This window comes from Rhinoraja longicauda, chromosome 10 (assembly GCF_053455715.1).
Source record: "Rhinoraja longicauda isolate Sanriku21f chromosome 10, sRhiLon1.1, whole genome shotgun sequence".
NCBI lineage: Eukaryota > Metazoa > Chordata > Chondrichthyes > Rajiformes > Arhynchobatidae > Rhinoraja > Rhinoraja longicauda.
Window position 1 is genome coordinate 27982787 of NC_135962.1, and position 22529 is coordinate 28005315.

General features: G+C 41.0%; 1 protein-coding gene across 1 annotated transcript; it reads left to right on the forward strand.

Annotated features, from left to right (window-relative positions):
• Positions 1 to 86: 86 nt before the first annotated feature.
• On the forward strand, positions 87 to 16073 carry ckba (creatine kinase, brain a). Its single transcript, XM_078406509.1, has 8 exons — positions 87 to 210; positions 1319 to 1524; positions 3203 to 3357; positions 6319 to 6451; positions 8971 to 9142; positions 10599 to 10722; positions 11496 to 11685; positions 14191 to 16073. Exons 2-8 carry the CDS (start codon positions 1332 to 1334, stop codon positions 14367 to 14369), a joined length of 1146 nt encoding a protein of 381 aa, XP_078262635.1. The 5' UTR covers positions 87 to 210; positions 1319 to 1331; the 3' UTR covers positions 14370 to 16073.
• The last annotated feature ends 6456 nt before the right edge of the window (positions 16074 to 22529 follow it).

The following is a 22529-nucleotide window of genomic DNA, read 5'->3' on the forward strand; positions in this document are numbered from 1 at the left end:
TCCTCCCCTCCCCACCAGATTGACAGGTCGCGCTGTGTGTGGGACCAAATTAGCGGCCAATGAGAAGGCGGTGCCGCTGCGCTATATAATTCAATGGGGGAAGCAGCGGCGCGGCCGAACACCAATCAGAGTGGCGCACAGAGCAGCGATAAGGTGCAGAAAGCAGCCTTAGAATTAAACTGGTGCCTCAAAAAACCTCTGCTCCTTCAGGTAATGTCGTTTTTGCAAAACAAATGTATCTGGTCAAAAATAAAAGTGAAGAACTTTCTTCCTTTATTTGCATTAGATTAAAAAAAGGCATGTTTCAAAAACCGTTTTGCATTAAGTGGAAAGTCTGGTAGAATACAAATTAAATGTGTTATGTCCCCTTAATAAAAATTAAGTATGAGGATGAAATAAGATGTGAAATTTTAACGAAGTTCGGCTGGAAATGCATGTTTGTTAAACGCCGAATTGATCATGCATCATCTCTGGACGCATTGTTAAAACGCGAGAATTAGCCGGAGTATGTACTGATTGGTAAAGTAATCTACATTCTAATGCAGATGTTTATCAAATAATAAGTGCAGATATGTGTGGGTTTGGTCGAATGTGTGTTTGGAAAGATTAGGTCCATAAAATCATCTCCGTGTCGATGGGAATGCGTTTAATCTTCCCAGTAACCCTATATTATAACGTGTTCTTAAACTCAGCTAGTGAAATATTTCTTTGGGAGGAATTGCCAAGGATATCTGAGCCAATTTGTTGAGGAAATATGTTGTAGTGTTTCTAATCGGCAAATTGTAGACTTTAGCACACATTTAATGTACTTGGGTCGCCCTTCATAAATCTTGTATGAAATACAGCGCGATAAGGTCATGAAGGACGAGGAATTTACGTAATGGTAGCGCTATTTGAGAATCCAGTGGACTTGAGTGTTAACCGACGCGGGACAATTGCAAACACCATTCGGGAACCAGTAATTGATCCAGAACGGCCCCTTTCCAAAAAAAATATTGTATAATAAAACCAATTAAGGATTTTCATGTCGAAAGTCAGGTTTTCGCATAAAATCTTTGTTTAAATTTGAGTTGTGTGGCTTGGAACACTGACAGACTGACGACCGCTATCTACCCTGCAATGGGATTAAAGTATTTTAAAATGTGAAAGAAACGTTGCTACACTCACCCAGAAGTTTATTTAGACCACGGATTTCATCGTGTAAGCGTTCTACATTTCCGATGAGGTGAACCCAGCACATTCACCGAGACCCTCACTGTGAGAAACCATTTCCTTGATTCGTTTAATGCAATTTATAAAGCAGTTGTTTGCCTTTCAGTAAGACGGTTGTCATGCCCTTTGGAAACAGCCACAACCTCCTGAAAATGAAATATTCTCCGAAAGAAGAGTTTCCAGATTTGGACAAGCACAACAACCATATGGCCAAAGTCCTGACCCCGGAGATCTATAGCAAGTTGAGGGATAAACAGACTCCCAGCGGATTTACCCTTGACGATGCCATTCAGACAGGGGTGGACAACCCAGGTAAACGGCATTTGGATGAGCTTTCTGCCTTGCTCCGTCAACATTTTACTCGACAAGATGGTCAGAAGTCAATTGGGGAAAATCTAAACTAAACCTGGTACTTGTTTTTTTCTTCTAAAAAGTAGAAACAAAGAATTGCAGATGCCAGTCTATACCAAATATAGACACAGTGTCACTGGAGTAACTCAGATGGTCAGGCAGTATCTCTGGAGAAAAAAAGGATAAGCGATGCTTCGGGTCCGGGACCTTTCATCAGATTGAAAGTGGGGAAGGAGGGAGGGGGGAGGGGAGGGGAGGGGTGAAAAGCTGTAATCTATCCACACGATTAGGATTATTAATTTAACGCTGCAGAAATATTATAAACGGCAATTATCTGAGCCGGTCTCTCTCCTGTTTTACCGTTCTCTAATAAACCTATTAGAATAGATTACATCTGCGGAACCTTTACGAGAATGTTGCGAGGACAACGGCCTGAGCTATAAGGAGACGTTGAGCAGGCTATGACTTTATTCCTTGGAGCGCAGGAGGATGAGGGGTGATCTTGGATGTGCACAAAATCATGGGAGGAATAGATGGTATAAATGCACAGTCTTTTACCCAGAGTAGAGCAATCAAGAACCAGAAGACATACGTTTAAGACGAGAGTGGAAAGATTTAATAGAACTTAAGAGACCTTTTCCAGAGAGGGTGGTGGGTACATGGAACGAGCTGGCAGGAGAGGTAGTTGAAGCAGGTACTATAAACAACATTTAAAGGATATTTGGACGGGTACATGATTAGGAGATGTTTAGATGGATATGGGCTAAACGTGGGCAGGTAGGTCTCGTGTAAATGGAGCAGCTTGGGTGAGTTGGGCCGAAGGGCCTGTTTCCATGCTGTGTAACGCTATGACCTTCAGCGCCGGGGATAGCAACGGATGCCGCAAATTTCCGCGTTCGTTGTAGTTCGCAAATTGATGTAGTTGTGACTCCTCGCACGTCGCTGGGCTGGGCGGGGTACAGCTTGTGTGGGCTGAGGCGGGAGTATCCCGTTTGGATCGAGCTCGCTAACCACACGGCTAAAGCGCTCACTGTCCACCTTGGCAAGACCCGGAATGACGAATCGCCCCTTTTCCTCCCCCACCCCCTACCGCGGCTCGATCGTGGAAATGTAGTTCAACCTGGCCTCGCTAATCCCGTCACAACCCTTGAATTGCTGGAATAGTATAAAATCCCTCCACTTTGACGCACGTCTTCCTAATCCAGTTACACCGCCGTGTGATAATGTTTTGCACTAGATTAGTTTGACCGTCCGTACATTTAACGCCGCCATCTACACGTTGATTTGCCCACATTGAGTTTTTTATGCTCCAAAAATGACTCTTACTAAAATAAGCTCTTCATTTGTTCTACAAGACTTAATCATATTCTTTACTGTCACACGCCTGTGGGGGAAAAAATCCGTTGCCCCCCCCCCCCCCAAAAAAAGAGCTTATTTATGAATAACCCTGAAAATATTTCTGAAAGAACCGACTGTGATGCTGTGACCCTCCTTTCATCTTCCGTTACCTTCCGCTTTTAAAATGAGGGTAACTCCCGTCTCCTTTGAGAAGCGAGCCGGTAGTCACGGGTCGTTTGTCAGTCTGGGCGGCCCAGGTGAATGAAAGGTCACCTCCAATTGATGTTTCCTTTGTGTCCAGGACATCCATTTATTATGACTGTGGGCTGTGTCGCTGGGGACGAAGAGACCTACGAGACTTTCAAAGGTCTCTTTGACCCAATTATCCGGGATCGTCATGGTGGCTACAAACCTACTGACAAGCACAGGACCGACCTAAACCCCGCCAACCTCAAGGTCAGGCAATGGATCAGTGGTGGATGAAATAAAAATCTGGTTGTCTTCAAGACTCAAGAGTGATTAATTGTCATGTGTGCTGACAAGGGAATAATGAATTTATTACTCGCAGCAGCAGAACAAGCCCATATTTACAAAACACATTGAATTCTTTGTTTGTATATATTATCAATAAATTAATAAGCCCAATACTAGTGCAAAAAAAGGCACACTGTCCTCAATGCAACCAAAGACAGGTTTAGTTTAGTTTATTGTCACATGTACTGAGGTACAGTGAAAATATTTTTTCTTGTGTGCTGTCCATTCAGCTGAAAGACCATATATGATTACAATCAAGCTGCCCATAGTGCACAGGTAAATCATATTAGATAAAGGGAATAATGTTTAAAGTAAAATAAAGTCCAGAAGAGTCTGATTAAAGATAATCCAAGGGTCTCCAAGGAGGTTGATGGTTGGTCGGGACTCCTGTCTCATTGGTCTTTGTCCTGGACATATCTATCCATAGTTGAGGCCCTCAATGCATTTCAAAGAATAAACTCTTCCTGTCAACCATGGTGGGATTGGTTGAGATTTGGTCTCTCAGCCATAAAATTGTGGATTAAAGTCCAGGACAAAGTCTTGAGTGTAAAAATATGCTTGGTGTTCGGGTGCTGAGCAAGACTAGCAGATAATTGCCTGGATACACAAGAATCTGCAGATACTGGAATCTGGATTTTTTTTTAAACTAACTGCTGGAGCAACTCAGTGCAGTCTTTAACAATTTAACAAGTTTCCATTCACCAACAAAAATTCTTTGTTAATTATTGTTTTTTGTTTTGTTTGCATGAAGCTTGTTCAATAATTGGTATCCTACAAAACTCTAAATACTATAAAGTTCGGCTGTGGAATATTTTGTAATATCAAATCTACAGACTTACTGACCCCAATATTTTTCCCAGAGGTTACAGCTTTGACTGTGTCACTGGATGTGATTGGCTTTTCCCTCTTCCGATGTTGTAAGGGGCAGCACAGTGGCGCAGCAGTAGAGTTGCTGCCTTGCAGCACCAGAGACCCGAGTTTGATACAGACTACGGGTGCTGACTAGGACCTGCTTCCATGCTATATCGTAAGCCTGAAGTAAGAATGGGCAGATGACCTTCCACAAGGTGTCCTTGAGTTGACATCGTAACAGCCATGAAAGTAGCTTGACATTGGATTGTTTTTTACTGACTGACAACTGCATTATTTGGCACTTTTGATCAGAGATTCTTAAGGAGATGGTGTTTGTTGTGTTTGGGTCTGGGTTTACATTTAAAAGTCTAATTGGACTGCAGGGAATATTTAAACCCATTCTCATGTTAGTTGTTTAATATTGACTGTAAACCTGTCTTGAAATGCAACACTTACCAATGTTTAAATCAGAATACATGAATTTGGCGCAGTCTCATTTGGGCCAAAGTCGCAACTCTGCTGTCTCTTTGACAAAGGTATTACAAAATATTGGATGCCATTTGATGGTTAAGGAGAGTTCTTGAACAGAACTGACAAAATGAGGAACTGCTGATGCTGGTTTGCAATATAAGTCAAAGTGCTGGAGTAACTCAGCGGGTCAGGCGTAATCCCTGAAGAACATGAATAGCTGATGTTTTGGGTTGGGACTCTTCTTATTGGGGGTAGGGTACTGACATGGATGGAAAATTGGTTGGCAGACAGGAAACAAAGAGTAGGGATTAACGGGTCCCTTTCAGAATGGCACGCAGTGACTAGTGGGGTACTGCAAGGCTCGGTGCTGGGACCGCAGCTATTTACAATATACATTAATGACTTAGATGAAAGGATTAAAAGAAACATTAGCAAATTTGCGGATGACACAAAGCTGGGTGGCAGTGTGAACTGTGAGGAGGATGCTATGAGGATGCAGGGTGACTTGGACAGGTTGTGTGAGTGGGCAGATGCATGGCAGATGCAGTTTAATGTGGATAAATGTGAGGTTATCCACTTTGGTGGTATGAACAGGAAGGCAGATTATTATCCAAATGGTGTCAAGTTAGGAAATGGGGAAGTACAAAGAGATCTGGGTGTCCTTGTTCATCAGTCACTTAAAGTTAGCATGCAGGTACAGCAGGCAGTGAAGAAAGCTAATGGCATGTTGACCTTTATTACGAGGAGTTGAGTATAGGAGCAAAGAGGTCATTCTGCAGTTGTACAGGGTCCTAGTGAGACCGCACCTGGAGTACTGTGTGCTGTTTTGGTCTCCAAATTTGAGGATGGACATTCTTGCTATTGAGGGAGTGCAGAGTTCACTAGGTTAATTCCCGGAATGGCGGGAATGTTGTATGTTGAAAGACTGGAGTGACTAGGCTTGTATACACTGGAATTTAGAAGGATGAGAGGGGATCTTATCTTTCACTTTTTCACTCATTGTAACAGAGTTGTAAATCTGTAATTCTCTGCCTCAGAAGGCAGTGGAGGCCAATTCCCGAGATGCTTTCAAGAGAGAGTTAGATGGAGCTCTTAATGATAGCGGAGTCAGGGGGTATGGGGAGAAGGCAGGAACGTGGTACTGATTGTGAATGATCAGCCATGATCACATTGAATGGCGGTGCTGGCTCGAAGGGCTGAGTGGCCTACTCTGCACCTATTGTCTATTAATACTGATTGAATGGTCTGTCAAGTCTGAAGCATCTCCACCAGAAATGTCATCTATCCATGACTAACCCTACAATTGTGGAAGGGTCCTGATCCAGAGATGCTGTCTGACCTGCTGAGTTACTCCAGCACTTTGTCTTCTTTTGTAAACCAGCATCTGCAGTTCCTCTTCTCCTCGGCTCTATCCAAGAATTGTTCCTAACCATCAAATAGCATCTGATTTTCTGGAGATGGAGTTAATCCAGCATTTTGTGTCTTTTAAATAGAACTGTTCTATTAATAACCAAGTGGCAAAGACAAGATTGAGTAGTGAACGTGATTTGTGTCTTTCAGGGTGGCGATGACCTAGATCCCAACTACGTGCTGAGTAGCCGAGTCCGCACTGGACGCAGCATCCAGGGCTTCTGCCTCCCCCCTCACTGCAGCCGAGGAGAGCGTCGTGCTGTTGAGAAACTTTCAGAGGATGGTAAAGTCAGATGGGAATAATGTGCTTTAATTTTTTTAAACAGTTGATGAGTTTTTAAAAACGAGTTTTAGACTTTCGGGATACAGCGTGGAATCAGGCCCTTCGACCCACCACATCTGCACAGACCAGTGATCACCCCGTACATTAGTTTTATCCTACTAGGGTCAATTTACAGAAGCCAATTAACCTACAAACCTGCACCTTTGGAGCATGGGAAGAAACCGGAGCACCCGGAGGAAATCCACAGGGAGAATGCACAATCTCTCTACAGACAGCACCCGCAGTCGGGATCAAACCTGGGTTTCTGGCACTGTAAGGCAGCAACTCTACTGCTGCGCCACTGTGCCGCCCATGGTTTTCCTTAAAACAAAATCACGGACTTGTATTCACAGAGATATAATTCTGGAAAGCTAGCAATAATAACTCCGTGATTGTTGACAACTTATTTGCATATACTAAATGGTAATTCATGTCTGTTCTGCAGTTTCCTTTCCATTTTCTCTGGTGTAAGAATAATGTTAAATGTAGCATTGTTGGTGTATCCCCCTCAAGCAGATGGACTGTTCTGGTATTGCCTTGCCGCTCCCTTTTCCCAGCCCCACAAAAATGATTACTTCTGCCAAAGAAACTAAACTCCCTGTTAACTTAATAATCTCTGAACATGAGCTGGCTGTTGACTGAAATGGGGAACCAACTCATTTCATTTACGTAAAACCCACAAGTTTCGATCTAATCTGGTGTTTCAGTTTACTGTTAATGCTATTTCCATCCGTCTGTGGAAAAGTGTAACAGTACATAGTTGGACCATTTATGGAAGGAAATATTTGCACACTGTTAACGCATGACCTCTTGTTAAACTCTGCTGTGTTTAAAACATGTTGGCTCCAATTTTATATCCAGATTAAGGTGGCTTTATATTTTTAAGACTGGAAAATAAATCGTACTTCTCGATTTATTTGTTGTCTTAATGTTTGTATGTAAACTAGTTCTAAGAAACTAAAATGTTTCTCTTAAGATTTTTGGAAAACCCAGTGGAAAATGAATGCTCACCAAATATTTCCTCTTATCCGTTTAAAGACCTATTTGGTGCCATTAAAGCTTGCCCTCTGAATTGCAAATGCAGCATGTTCAGTAAAGTTGCAAGGGTGGGATGAACTGCAAATGCCACATATTACTGATTCATAGGGAACTATAATTGCAGATCTGACGAATTTGTGCACCATATGTTTCATATTATAAAGTAAAAGTTAAGGACAATATTTCACTGCATTATAGTTTCTCCTTATTCCCCAATATTTTGGCAATTTCTTTTAAACTGGGGTGGCGAAGTGGTGTCTCACAGCACCAGTGACCCGGGATCAATCCTGATTATGGGGGCTGTGTACAGGGGTCGTCGTGGACTTGGTGGGTAGTAGGGCCTGTTTCCACGCTGTATGTCTAAAGTCTAAACTATTTTAACAAAAATATTTTGCAAGAGTAAGACCAACTGGGTCTCCATTTCTTTGTCCTGCCTTACTGTGAAACGTTCTGGGGAAAAATATTGGAGGATGATGATGCAACTAGTCGGGATACTTTCTACAGCACATCTGTAAAAGTGTGTTAAGAGTATTTGGACATGTGCCAAATCTCCTTAAACGTGTAAGAAAGCAAAGGGCTGGCCTGCCTTTGTCATGATTACTTCTGCGTGTTGGGCCCAGATCAGGTCTCCCGAGATGTTAATGCCCAGGAATTTGAAGCTGCTAACTCTCTCCACCACAACTCACCAATTTTTAAACTGGCAGGTGGCCTCCTACTTTTGACAGCAGGGGGTGGGGGCAAGATAATTACATTTAATAAAGACAACATCTTGGGTGTCCTCTTTGTCAATGTTTCCCAAACACAGACTTTCAAGTTGTGCATCTTGCACAGTCACAAACTGCTCTTTCATTGATGCTTTTTAATCCCTTACAGCAATTTGTTTTAAGCTCTATCAACATTTCTGAAATAGGTCATTATCAAGTTGCTATTCATGGTTCTTTGGAGCCATTTTTTACTTTAATAGTGCAGAAACAGGCCGTTCGGCCTACTGAGTCCACGCTGACTAGCAATCACGCCATATACCAGGACCATACTACACATTGGAGACAGTTTACAATTTATCAAACCTGTACATCTTTGGAGTGTGGGAGTAAACCCATGCGCTCACAGGGAGAACATGTAAAGTCTGTACAGTCAGCAGCTGTAGTCAGGATCATACCTGGGTCTCTGACACTATGATGCAGCAGCTCTACCACTGTGCCACTATGCTGCCCAAATCTCTATCTCCAGAATCACTGGTCCTCCTGTAGACTTCATAAGCTATAAATATACTCGGATGCTCAATACAGTTTGACAATCTTTTCATATAAATGCAACTCTTTGTATTTTGTCTAATTTTGAGTCCTTTGGAGTTTAATTTGTCAAAATAATAAAACGAGACAATAAATATACGATGATTTTAGTCACAGGGTCACTACATCGTAACTTTCCTTTTTCTCCAGGTTTGAAAAGTCTAGATGGTGAATTTGCTGGCAAATACTATGCCCTGAAGAACATGACTGATGAGGAACAGCAGACCCTAATTGATGATCACTTTCTGTTTGACAAGCCGCTGTCTCCACTGTTGCTGGCATCTGGGATGGCACGTGACTGGCCTGACGGCAGGGGCATTTGGTTAGTTGGTGTGGGAGGGAGATACGGAGAGAATATTGTAGTTCAGATTACTTTCATTCCAGCATGTTGGTAACTCTGCATTTCAGAGGGAAAAATTGGCTGATCAGCCATTTTAGTTGGTTTGAAGTCCTTTTGGAGAATTTGATTTGGAGTCCTTTTGGAGAATTACAGTCAAAGGCTATTCTATTTATAGAACCATAATACTTAGCAGAATTAGGCCATTCATAGGTTATAGGAGCAGAATTGGGCCTTCAAGTCTACTCTGCTATTCCATCATTGCTTACCTGTCTTTCCCTTTTGACCCTATTCTCCTGCCTTCTCCACATAATCTTTGATGCCCTTACTAATCAAGAATATATCAATCTCCACTTTAAAAATATTCAATGACTTGGCCTCCATTTCCACAGAATCCCACAAAATCACCACCCTATGGCTAAAGAATTTCCTCCATAGAAGATGTGCCCTTGTATGCTGAGGCTGTGCCCTCTGGTCCAAGACTCTCCCACTACTGGAAACTGTTTGCTGAATCCTAGTTTGATTAAATTTAGAGATACGGCATGGAAACAGGCCCTTTGGCCCACTGAGTCCCCACCAACCATCAGTCACCCATTCACACTATTTCTATCTTATTCCATTTTCTCACCCATACCATGCACTATAGGGGCAATTTAGAGACCAGTTAACCTAAAACCCTCATCTTTCGGATGTGGGAGGAAACCAGAGCACCTGGAGGAAACCCACACAGTCGTAGGGAGAACATGCAAATTCCACGCAAACAGCACCCAAGGTCAGGATCAAACCCAGGTTCTTTGGTACTGTGAGGCAGCAACTCTACCAGTTGCACCACTATGCTGACCTGATTGCATTTTTTGTAATTCTTGCAGTTTCCTCTGATTTTGGTGGACAAGGAAGAAACTTCACCACTATGTGTTTGCTATTGTGTTTGCATTTTGTGACTAGTAATAAGTTTAATTTCAGTTGGCTGTTGTGTAACTAGATTATTGGTATTTTCTTCTAGGATGTTAGCTTGATGTCCAAGGCGATGTTTGGACACGCCTGTTCCATAACAATTTGCATATGGATAACTGTTTTCTAATTTAGCTGTGCAATCAAGTTATGTTCCCAAATTCAATTGGTTCTTGCCACTTCTGCCAATGTTTGATTAGGATGAAATTATTTTTTCATACTAAGTTGAAGTATGATTCTTTTTCCCTTCCCTCCTTTTACTCAACCCCAGCTGTGTTGGCAAATTTAGGGCCATCTTTTGGACAAAACAATCCCATAAAGAATTTCTAATGATACCCATTTAAATGAACATGCATACCTCCAGAAATTGTATTTTCTTTTAATAAATAAAATTCTTGTCAAAAGCTTGCACTCTTAATAGGGAAACAAAATTGCTACTTCCTTGAACAGGATATTGATTTGCTTGTTCCAACTTAAATGTGTTTTCTAGGCATAATGAAAATAAGACATTCTTAGTTTGGGTAAATGAAGAAGATCATCTTCGTGTTATCTCCATGCAGAAGGGTGGAAACATGAAGGAAGTCTTCAGCCGTTTCTGTACAGGACTATCAAAGGTACAAAGGAGCATCACTGAGAGTTGGTAAAGTTCATGTCATAGGTGCAGAATTAAGCCCTTTGGCCCATCAAGTCTACTCTGCCATTCAATCTATCTTTGATCTATCTTTCTGGCAGGGGATCCAAAATGGTCTCTGATGCTGCAGCATATCCAATCTCAATTAAATTATTCTTTAGACGACCATTTGGAATATAAGATATTCAGAAAGCGCAGGGACAAAAGGCTATATGTGTAGCTTCGAGGAAAGCTGAAACTATGGGTTTTGATGTGCTCTGTTTGTGCTGTAAAATTTTAGGGGTTTTCACACAAGCCTGGCAAAGAATGACACCTGTGAGGCATACCATCCTTATTTTCTACTGGATGGCATTACCAAAAGACTGCAGCCTAAATTCTCATACTGGCCTGTTCCCAGGAATTGTTGCAGAATTTGTGGTAGCTATTTTCAGAAAAGAGCATTTGCATTTCTATACTCAAATGTAACATTCTCATAATTGTACCATTAATTCAATGAAACAAAGGACAGCAGGATACATTGACACCAAAACTTTTAATTTCATAAGTTCCGAAGTTATAGGAGCAGAATTCAGCCATTTGATCCATCGAGTCTACTCTGCCATTCAATCATGGCTGATCTATCTTTCTCTCTCAACCCCATTTTTCTGCCTTCTCCCCATAACCATTTGACAGCCTTACTAATCAAGTCTAAAACCCTTGCTAAAAGTCTAAAGCTACTTTGTATTTTCCTCTGAATAATTTATTTTCGATTTGCAGATTGAGAATGTCTTCAAAAGCAATGGCCATGCATTTATGTGGAATGAGCACTTGGGTTTCATCCTGACCTGCCCATCGAACCTGGGAACCGGTCTCCGTGCTGGTGTTCATGTGAAACTGCCCAATCTCAGCAAACATGAAAAGTTTGGTGATGTTCTGAAACGACTGAGGCTGCAGAAGCGTGGCACAGGTAGGTTGGCCCTTACCTGGTGGAAAAGCATCTGCTGCTCTTCATTCTGGCACAGTGGGTTGGGTCACTACCCAAAATGAATTGACTGAAAGCTAGATGCAATAATCAATTTGTGCTGCTTGCCATATCCTGGCATTGTATATTTTAGGGAGGGGGGATTTGGGACAGATGCGGTCAAGATGCATGCACACACGCGTCCACACACACACCGACATGCACGCACATCTAGGAGATTGCACCCAGTCTTTACAAATAAATAATTCAACCTAATAGACAATAGCCAATAGGTGCAGGAGTAGGCCATTCAGCCCTTCGAGCCAGCACCGCCATTCAATGCGATCATGGCTGATCACTCTCAATCAGTACCCCGTTCCTGCCTTCTCCCCATACCCCCTCACTCCGCTATCCTTAAGAGCTCTATCCAGCTCTCTCTTGAAAGCATCCAACGAACTGGCCTCCACTGCCTTCTGAGGCAGAGAATTCCACACCTTCACCACTCTCTGACTGAAAAAGTTCTTCCTCATCTCTGTTCTAAATGGCCTACCCCTTATTCTTAAACTGTGGCCCCTTGTTCTGGACTCCCCCAACATTGGGAACATGTTTCCTGCCTCTAATGTGTCCAATCCCCTAATTATCTTATATGTTTCAATAAGATCCCCCCTCATCCTTCTAAATTCCAGTGTATACATGCCCAATCGCTCCAGCCTTTCAACATACGACAGTCCCGCCATTCCGGGAATTAACCTAGTGAACCTACGCTGCACTAATCTGTAAAAAACATACTGTGCTGGAATAATTCAGCAGGTAGCATCTCTGAAAAACAAGGGTAGATGATGTTTTGGCTCACGACTTTCTAGAGTCTGAAAAATGGTCCAGACCTGAAGCGTCACCAATTCATGTTCTCCAAAGATGCTGCCTGACCCAATGAGTTACTCAACCACTTTGTCTATAGTTTAGAGATACAGTGTGGAAATAGACCCTTTGGTCCACTGCGTCCGTGCCGACCAGCGATTTCCCCCTGTACACTAGCACTATCCTACACACTAGGGACAATTTTAACAACCAATTAGCCTACAAATCTATGTGTTTGGAGTGTGCGAGGAAACCGGAGCACCGAGAGAAAACCCACGCAGGTCATGGGGAGAAAGTACAATCTTCATACAGACCACACCCATAGTCGGGATCGAACCTGAGTCTCTGGTGCTGAAAGGCAGTAACTCTACCGCTGCTCCACCGTGCTCCCGAGTTTTTTTTGTGTAAACCAGCACCTGCAGTCCCTTGGTTCTGCTGCCAGTTGGAACTGTTTTACTGATATCTTATCAATATTCTTGATCTGTTTGCCTCAAAGCCCAGTCAAATAATTGAGATATTAAGGACAAACTGCTCATTGAGTATTTTTAATAGAAAGGGAAAAGGAGTATGATTTTTAGTCAGTGGGGGGGATGGTGACAATGGGAGTTTGTGTGTATATCGAAGTTGGGTGGACAAGAGTGAGTCAAATTATTTCCTGCTTCTTCAAACTCCATATTAGGAGGTGTGTGCAATTGGCTGGAAGCACCCGTGATGTGCCGTTCCCCAGACACCATTTATGTACTTCACTGGTTTGTCAAAAATAAGCAGAGAGCTTCTCGGCCAAATTTGGATTCTGTTGAATAAATCTTAAACCCATTATGTTTAGATTATCACTTGAGTTATGGCACTCATCCCACCATAACTCTGACTGGTATAAACTAGTTGCTATTTTTATTTTCTGATCTTAAATACTGTTGCATGTTTAAATGTATTTCTGGCTACATTAAGAAATGTTGCAATATATAGTTCATAATTTCCTCTTTTGTATTGGCACAAGATGACTTGAATTCTGCAAAATAATAAAATTTAAAATTGCCCACTTTTTAACTGAGGCTGGATATTTTGAAACAAAACCTATTACATATGAGCAATAAAAAGTACTGCTGGCATTCACTACCTTTAAGAAACAGAGAATGATTTTTTTAAACCCTTTCACTTCTACTTTGTAACTTCCACATTTTGAAGTGTTGTTTAAAAATAATACACATCATTCAGATTAAAGTAAAATTCAAGTGCATGTTTTAAGATTTAGTTTAATTTAGTTTAGAGATACAGTGCGGAAACGGGCGCAGAAAGTCCGCGCCGACCTGTGATCCCAGCACACAAGCACTATCCTACACACTAGGGACAATTTACAATTTTTCCGAAGCTAATTAACCTACATGTTTGTAGTGTGGAAGGAAACTGGAGCACCCAGAGAAAACCCATGCGGTCATGGGGAGAACGTTCAAACGTCCTACAGACAGCACCCATAGTCAGGATTGAACCCGGGTCTCTGGTGCTGTAAGGCAGCTATTCTTCAGCAGTTGTTAGTTGATTCAAAGGTTGTTAGTTGATTCAAAGTATTCCTTTAAATCTATATCAAGCTTTTGTATTGAAGGTAAGGTATATACTGTACAGTTAGACTAATGCTATTGACTGTTTTCTTGCCAGGTGGTGTGGATACTGCTGCAGTCGGTGGAGTTTTTGATATTTCCAATGCCGACCGTCTGGGTTTCTCTGAAGTTGACTTGGTTCAAAAGGTGGTCGATGGCGTCAAGCTGCTAATTGAAATGGAGAAAAGCCTTGAGAAAGGCCAGGCCATTGATGGCCTTATCCCAGCTCAGAAGTAAAGTCACTTTAATGCACAACCTCTAACCTATTCACTGGATATATTGTATAATATTATAAAAATCTTCCTCAAATGCTGGTCTGGATTGGTGAAAAGTCTCATCCTTAGCATAAATGTAGTAGAAATCTTGAAATTATAATCATTGCATTGTTGTTGCTGATGATGGATTAAACATGAATAAATATACTTTGGTCTGTACAAATCGGTGCACAGTAATTTTCTTAGACACTTGGTTAACCTATCCTAGTGGTTAATCTGCTCCTGGTGCTTGCAACTTAATGCTTCGGTGATCTTGGGATCTATCTCTAAATTGCTTCTTGCCTAACAGTGAGTCAATGTACTAAATCAAAATTCATTTTTGAACTTGCTGAACTATCTATACTGGAGCAGCTTGTAACGATGACAGCATTAATCACATATCGGCCATTTGGTGGTGAGTGTTAAAACTGCCACGTTACACTTGTATTGCTCTCTACTCTACTCCCTGACGCTCCTGCATTGCACTAGCTTCTCTGGCATTCAAGTTAACTGATCCTCATGGTAGGAAGTTCCTATCTTGCTCTGAGTAAGGATTACATTTTCTTTAGACTTATCCCTCACCTGTATATGATCCTTCTCCACCAACCACCTAGTGCCCTTTCAAATACAGAAACTTTTCCCCAGCTTCATCCCAATACAGTTCATTTGATAGTTTAATCAGCCAGCTGGCCACTATTATATGATAGGCCACATGATTATTATGGTTTATTAAAGTAAATTATCCAATACTGCTAATTTCAAGACAACATGGGTTTAAGCTGCCGAGTTACTGCAGCATTGTCTATTTGAGTTTTAAAGGTTGTTTCTACAGTTCTGAATCAGCAAATGCATTTTGCAAGAGATTATTAATTCTGAAGTTACAGTACTGGAGTAGATTAAAAAGCTACAATTGCTAAAATGTCAATTACCTGCTATATATACTTTTGTGAACAACTAAAATATTACATTAGTGATGGGTTAACATGTTAAAGTTTTGCTCACAAACCTTAAAGTTAAATTACTTAATTACAAGTTACCCCCACTTCAGTACCATGCAAACTTTGGATTGAAATTTTTGTATTGGATCACGTGGCAAAAATTAATTTCTCCTTTCCACACGTAAAATGCCCCAAGAGCCATTTACGACTTCACCTATATAAATAAGGCAATAATGGACAAGCCTTCTTTTGTGGAAAAAGAATGAAGGTCCACATTTTCTCCTGAACGAATTCACCTTAGAAACATTTGAGAAATTATTCTGATCAAATGTCCAGTGTCTGTTATAAACTTTGCTCCATAAATGCACCAAAAATGTTTCTTGTTATGAGTTTTTTTTAAATGAAATTGCAAGTCAGTTCTTCTGGAAAGCAATTTCTTAGAAACTTTGATCTAAGGAACTTTCCTGAAACATTCCATCACTAACTGATTAGTGAAACAGAACTTCATCCCTGTGTTTAAAAAATAATAATTGTTTTAATTTCTCAAATCAATAGCATTGTGCTGAATAAATGAATCCTAAGGAGTCTTTTAACTCCTAATATTGTATGACTATTAGCTGCCATTAACAGGGCTTTATCTTGTCTTTAAAAATACCTTTACATTTGGCATTAAACAACCTTTTACTGTCTTTCTTCTTCTGTGTTGGATATGGCATAACAAGCCCATACAAAGAAAATTGTGGATTTAAAACGAATGTATAATAAATATTCTGCTACAATTTAAAAATAAGAGTTTTATCTGGTTTCAACTTCAGAAAAGGACAAGCAAAAAAATGAATGTGAAGGTAGACTTTATCATGGCCTGACATACATCTGTTCACATGAATCCACACAATATTCCTTTGCATACTAAGAGTACTTTCAGATGGCGCACACAACTACTATCCTAACTTTCCAGGTTTCTCTTGCAGAAAATGAGCAAAGAAATCTGGAAAACTGCAGAAATTCCAACTAACTACTTTTGTGTGTGTGTGTGTGTGTGTGTGTATATATATATATATATATATACACACTAATGTACTCTTTGCAATTAACCAGTTGAATAAACAGTTTTCAATACAGTTTATTCCAACACATTGTCCTGTAAGCTTTGGAATTGCCCTTCTGTCTGTTGCACACATTCATTGACCAAGAGTTCTTGCATCATCAGTATTAATTGGTAAGTTGCTATTATATGAAGTGCATACTTGCATAATATCGTGAATTTATGTTGTGAGCAAATGTCTGATTTTTAGAAGCATTTCCTCAGTAGAAGTAGGGAGGGAAATGGAGTTGGCTCCAACTGTAAGCTTATTGGTTTTCAGAGAAGGTCCAGCATGTCAGGTGATCTACTCCCTGCTCCTTTCTGTCTGAGTTACTGTGAACTGAGATTAGCATCTTAAAGTAATAATGTGTGGTTGCAGACCCCTAACCATTCATTCCTTGAGCAGAGTTATATTCAGCATCCAGCAGTTCCAATCAAATTACTTAGTTTTTTTCTTTGATATCCCACTAGTCTTGGTCCAGAGGCCATAGGATGTACCTTTGGAAAGGAGATGAGGAATTTATTTAGTCAGAAGGTAGTGAATCTGTGAAATTTATTGGCACAGAAGACCCTGGAGGCCTTGTTAATGGATATTTTTAAGGCAGAGATTGACAGATTCTTGATTAGAACAGGTGTCAGGGGTTATAGGCAGGAGAATGTGGTTGAGAGGGAAAAATAGATCAGCCATGATTGAATGGTGGAGTAGATCTGATGGGCAGAATGGCCCAATTCTGCTCGTATAATTTATGAAAGGATCTCTGAAAGAACCAGGTCTTTATGTAGCTGTGCTGACAAGATTGGATTGTAGATGGTTTATGGAGCCCCTGAAAGTAACATAGTGCGATTGTCTTCAGAATGTTCGGAGTCTGCATATTTTCATAAAATCCATTTGGGGAAAATTGATTTATTTAGGCTGTCATTATGTTGAAGTAATAATCTTAATTCAAAGTGGTATTTGTGTATCAACATTCTCTATCATGTGTACTGCCCAAAGTTGCGAGCAACACAATGAATCTACTGATATCCAAAGTAGGCTTTATTCTCATGTACAACTGAGATGGATAAATTAAAAAGTAATTTGACACTGTAGATCTTTATAATTGAATTTTAATAAATCAGTTTTTAAGGAGCTGTAAGCAATCCCCCGCACGAGTTATGATCATAATAAACCACTCTGGTCAAACTACAGGTCTTTAGATTTACTTCCTAATCTGGTAGAATTAGGAAAGAAAACTGCAGATGCTGGTTTAAATCGAAGGTAGACACAAAATGCTGGAGTAACTCAGCGGGTCAGGCAGTATCTCTGAAGAGAAGGAATGGGTGACGTTTCAGGTCGAGACCCTTCTTCAGAACGTCACCCATTCCTTCTCCCCAGAGACGAGTTACTCCAGCATTTTGTGTCTACCCTAGTAGAATTAGGTTTGTTTTAAATGCTCATTAAAGCTTATAAATTACATAGATAGAACAAACATTTCTGTAGAGTTCTACAGCTTATGAATCCCAGGGGCAAATAAAATATCAAGGTCCATCCGGCTTGGCTTATAGGTACCCAGTGATTAAATGACCAGTAACTCACTTTGAATTCGTATGACAGCCAATCTCTTTACTGGATCTCCACTTGATTGATATAACAAGGGGTGGCATAGTGGCACAACAGTAGAGTTGTTGCCTTACAGCCCCAGAGACCCGTGTTTGATCCTGACGACAGGTGCTGTCTGTATGGAGTTTATACATTCTCCCCGTGACCACGTGGGTTTTCTCTGGGTGCTCCATTTTCCTCCTACACTCCAAAGACGTGCAGGTTTGTAGGTTAATTGGCTTCTGTAAAAATTATTAAATTGTCCCTAGCGTGTAGGATAGAGTTAGTGTACGGGTGCTCATTGGTTGGTGAGGATTTGGTTGGCCGAAGGGTCTGTTTCCGCACTGTATCTCTAAAAGTAAGGAAAACTTGAGAGGTTGAAATCAATGAAAACTTGCGTTCAGTTATCTGTTCATCCCAGGTCTGCCTCACCAAACTTCCCTCATTATATTGTAGATCAATAAATCTATCTAATGAGCATGCAACAGGTTGTATTTTCAGTTTTTCACTTTTCCCACAGAGAACCTGAGCCTAGAGAAGATCGCGAGCCTTCCAGAAATCAGGCAAAGACATGTAATATTGTCTAAGAGTAAGTTCAAATATTTTATTTACTTACAGTAAAATGTTTGCTGTTTTGTGATGTATCTGAGTGCACATATTCATTGTTTTGACAGCACTAGGCCTGTACTCACTGGAGGTCAGAAGGATGAGGGGGGACATTATTGAAACCTACCAGATAATGAAAGGCATGAATAGGGTGGACATGGAAAGGATATTTTCACCAGTGGGAGCGCCTAGTACCAGAAGGCACAGCTTTAGAATAAAAGGACGTACCTTCATAATGAAATGAGGAAGAATGTCTAGAGCCAGAGATTGGAGAATCTGTGAAATTCATTGCCGCAGATGTCTGTGGAGGCCAAGACATTGGATACTTTCAAGGCGAAGATTGATAGCTTCTTGTCGAGGAAGCGCATCAAAGGTTACGGGGAGAAGGCAGGAGAATGGGGTTGCGAGGGAAAAATAGATTAGCCATAATTGAATGGCGGAGTAGACTCCTTTGTATTCTGGTCTTATTTTGAACCAAACAATGCGGAATATACTGTATAGAGACACTAACCCACCAGAGCAGCTAGAACTTTGTCAAGGGCTTTACTGAACTCTAAACACTTGCATTGTGTACATAGAACCTACATTGCTCTCCCCTTCTTGAATTGAACAAGTGATTCATATGTACACGTTATTTAAAGATTTAATCAATGCACAACTTTTTTGAGTCTCTTTGATCTTAAAGGAATTTGTATTGTGTGTATCATGTCCACCTCTGAGCTTGAGGAAGATGTCACTTTTTAACTCGAGTCAGGAGAATGTTGTAACATTTTTTTCACAGTTTCCAAAGGATCACATTTTGGAATGCAGTCTTTCATAGAAAATAGGTGCAGGAGGAGGCCATTCGGCCCTTCGAGCCAGCACATTTTAAAAATGTTTTCCTTGCAGAAATTAAATGATGTACGTGTAAACTTTTGATTTTATCTCCTGCTTACATTAGATGTCACTGTATCTCATATCATAAAAATATCTCTTTCTGAATGTTTGATTTCTTAGGTGGTATTAACACGCAAACTAGATAATGTTGTCAAAATTATCTTTCCCTGGTTTGAGTCATATTTTAGTTTCTTTTTCTAAAGGCATCTCAGTCATTCTACCATCAAGATTTTCTTAATTAAAGCTCAATCCTATTCTGAGTTCTTCTACGCATTAGTAACTCGGCAGGAATCTAGTCTGTGCATTGTTCTATGATTTCGTAAAAAATGTTCGCTAAACAATCACTCATTGTTAAACATGCTTCCCTCTAACATCTGATTTAAAAAAAAAAAAAATTGGTATCCCTCACTGACATCTCAGTTCCATCATTTGACGCTGGATAATATTGTGAAATACATGTCTGCTGAGTATCAGTGTTTCCTAAAGCTCTCAACTAAAATAAACAAAACCTGGGACTTTTATCCAAAACAAGTTCTTTTGATGAGTTGTAATGTAAGAAAATGGAGGACAGTTGTTCGACACTACACTCTTTTGTGGAACTAACAGATATCACTTTCATCCATTTCAAGTAACTATGAGTACCAAGAAATTATCAATTTCCCTCTTCACAATAATTAATATGTGCAATTTGGAAAAGACCCATTGGCCAGTTCTAAGTTCCAAGAGGTGTCGCTGCCACTTAATCCACTAATTTACAATGCCATGAGATCTTTATCCAATCCCAGTCCATAATACTTCTGGCTAATGCAACCGTGATTACAATATTGAATTTTCAGTGCAAAACTTCTAAACCTTATCACCTTAATTTATCTTCTCACTTTGTATGTGATCTGTATCACCACTTATCACAACGTTGTTCCTTATCACAATCTTGTTCTTTAACACCTCATGTCATAGTGAATAGTACATTCCTGTAACTTCAGCTGGATATTTGTCCATGGTTATAAAACCATTTTGCGTACTATTTTGGGAATTATATTTCTGTGCCTCCCTAGCTCTCGATAGTTGTTTTTAGCAGAAAAATTTCCTCTGAATTTGAAAGATCTTCACTATGTAACCAGTAGTGTCTTTGGCAACACACCAACTGGCAAAAGCAGTGGCTTTTCATTTCAGACTGCTATATTTCAATGTACACCATTCATACTGAGATAAAGGCATACAGTGTGGGAAACGGGCCCTTCAGCCCAACTTGTCCATGCTGACCAATATGCCCAATCTACCCAAAACCCAACTGCCTGCATTTGGCCCATATCAATCTAAACCCATCCTATCCATGTATCCGTCTAAATGTTTCTTAAACATTGTGATACCTCCTCTGGCAGCTTGTTCCATATTCCTACCATCCCTTCAACTTGTCCCAATACCTACCAAGTTGCCCCTCAAGTTCCTATTAAACACCCCACCCCCCACCCTCCCCTCCTTTAAACCTCTGTCCTCTGGTTCTCGATTCCCCTACTGGTCAAAAGACTGCATTTACCCATCTATTCCCCTTCTGATCATGTACCCTTCTATAAGATCACCATTATCCTCTTGTACTCCAAGGTATAAAGTCCTAGCCTGCTCAATCTTTCCATATAGCTCAGGCCCACGGGTCCTGGCAACATCCTCGTAAGTCTTTTCTGTACCCATTCTAGCTTGACAATATATTTCCTATAACAGGGTGACCAAAACTGAACACAGTACTCTAAATGTGGCCTCACCAAAGTCTTGTACAACTGTAGCATGACCTCCCGACTTCAATATTCAATACTCTGACTGATGTGGGCCAATGTGCCGAAAGCCTGTTTGACCACCCTATCCCCTTGTCCCATGATTAGGCTCTCAGAAAAACCACTTTTGGCACTGCTAACTCGGCATCAAGGATTGTTATTGAAAGCATTAAGATTTGTCTCAAATGTTGGTATGTGGAACAGATACAGATGACAAATTTTCACCTCGAGGAAAATTCCTGACACCTCTTTCTTATTTTGAGCATGATTTATCTATTCTTGAATGTGCTTGATGCAAATATCAATTTTTCTTCTTGGCAGTCCATCAATAATTTATTATAGCTACTTGATAATACAGAACAAGTTTCACCATTCTTGTTGTATTGTGCTGTTAATAAACACAAATCATAGACAGCAATCAGTAAGGATAGGTGACAAAACATCCTCCAAGGCAGTGCCTTGCAAGGCTGCATCATCAGCCCCTTACTATCCTCTCTATACACTGGCAACTGTGTAGCCAGATTCTGCTCTAACACCAGGTTGGCAGATGACACCGCCGCAGTGGGCTGGATCTTGAACAATGACGGGACAAAGTACAGGAAGGAGATCAGTTTAGTTTAGAGATACAGCACGGAAACAGGCCCTTTGGCCCACTGAGTCCGCCCTGGGTTTGGCACCAAGATCGCCCGGTACACTAGCACTATCCGACATACGAGGGACAATTTAACATTTTTACTGAAGCCAATTAACCTATAAACCGGTACATCTTTGGAGTGTGGGAGGAAACCGAAGCACCCAGGGAAAACCCACGCGGTCACGGGGAGAACATACAAACTCCATACAGGCAGCACCTGTAATCAGGATCGAACCCGGGTCCCTGGCGCGGTAAGGCAGCAACTCTACCGCTGTGCCTCCGTGCCGCTAAGAGAGCTGAGATAGAGAGCTTAGTAATGTGGTGTCAGGACAATAACCTCTCCCTCAATCTCAATAAAATGAAGGAGAGTTGACTTCGGGAAGCAGGTACATGCCCCAGACTGTCGCCAACATCTCTTACCAATTTCTGCAGGTTGGAATTGTAGAAAGCATCCTATTGGGTTGTGTCGCAGTTTGGTCGGACAAGAGCTCTGCCCAAGATAAATAAGAGATTGCAGAGAGTTGTAGATGCAGTCCAATACATCATGCAAACCATCTCCCCTTCAACAACCCTTCCCATTTCCACACTGACCTTTCTGAGACCCAATGGAGGGCCTCCTCCATTGCCAGAGTGAGGACACGTGCAAATTGGAGGAAC

Coding starts and splice junctions, on each gene's coding strand:
- ckba (XM_078406509.1), top strand. CDS start 1,332: ATGCCCTTTGGAAACAGCCACAACCTCCTGAAAATGAAATATTCTCCG. Junction 6,452..8,970: donor TGAGAAACTTTCAGAGGATG/GTAAAGTCAGAT, acceptor CTTTTTCTCCAG/GTTTGAAAAGTCTAGATGGT. Junction 9,143..10,598: donor CCTGACGGCAGGGGCATTTG/GTTAGTTGGTGT, acceptor TGTGTTTTCTAG/GCATAATGAAAATAAGACAT.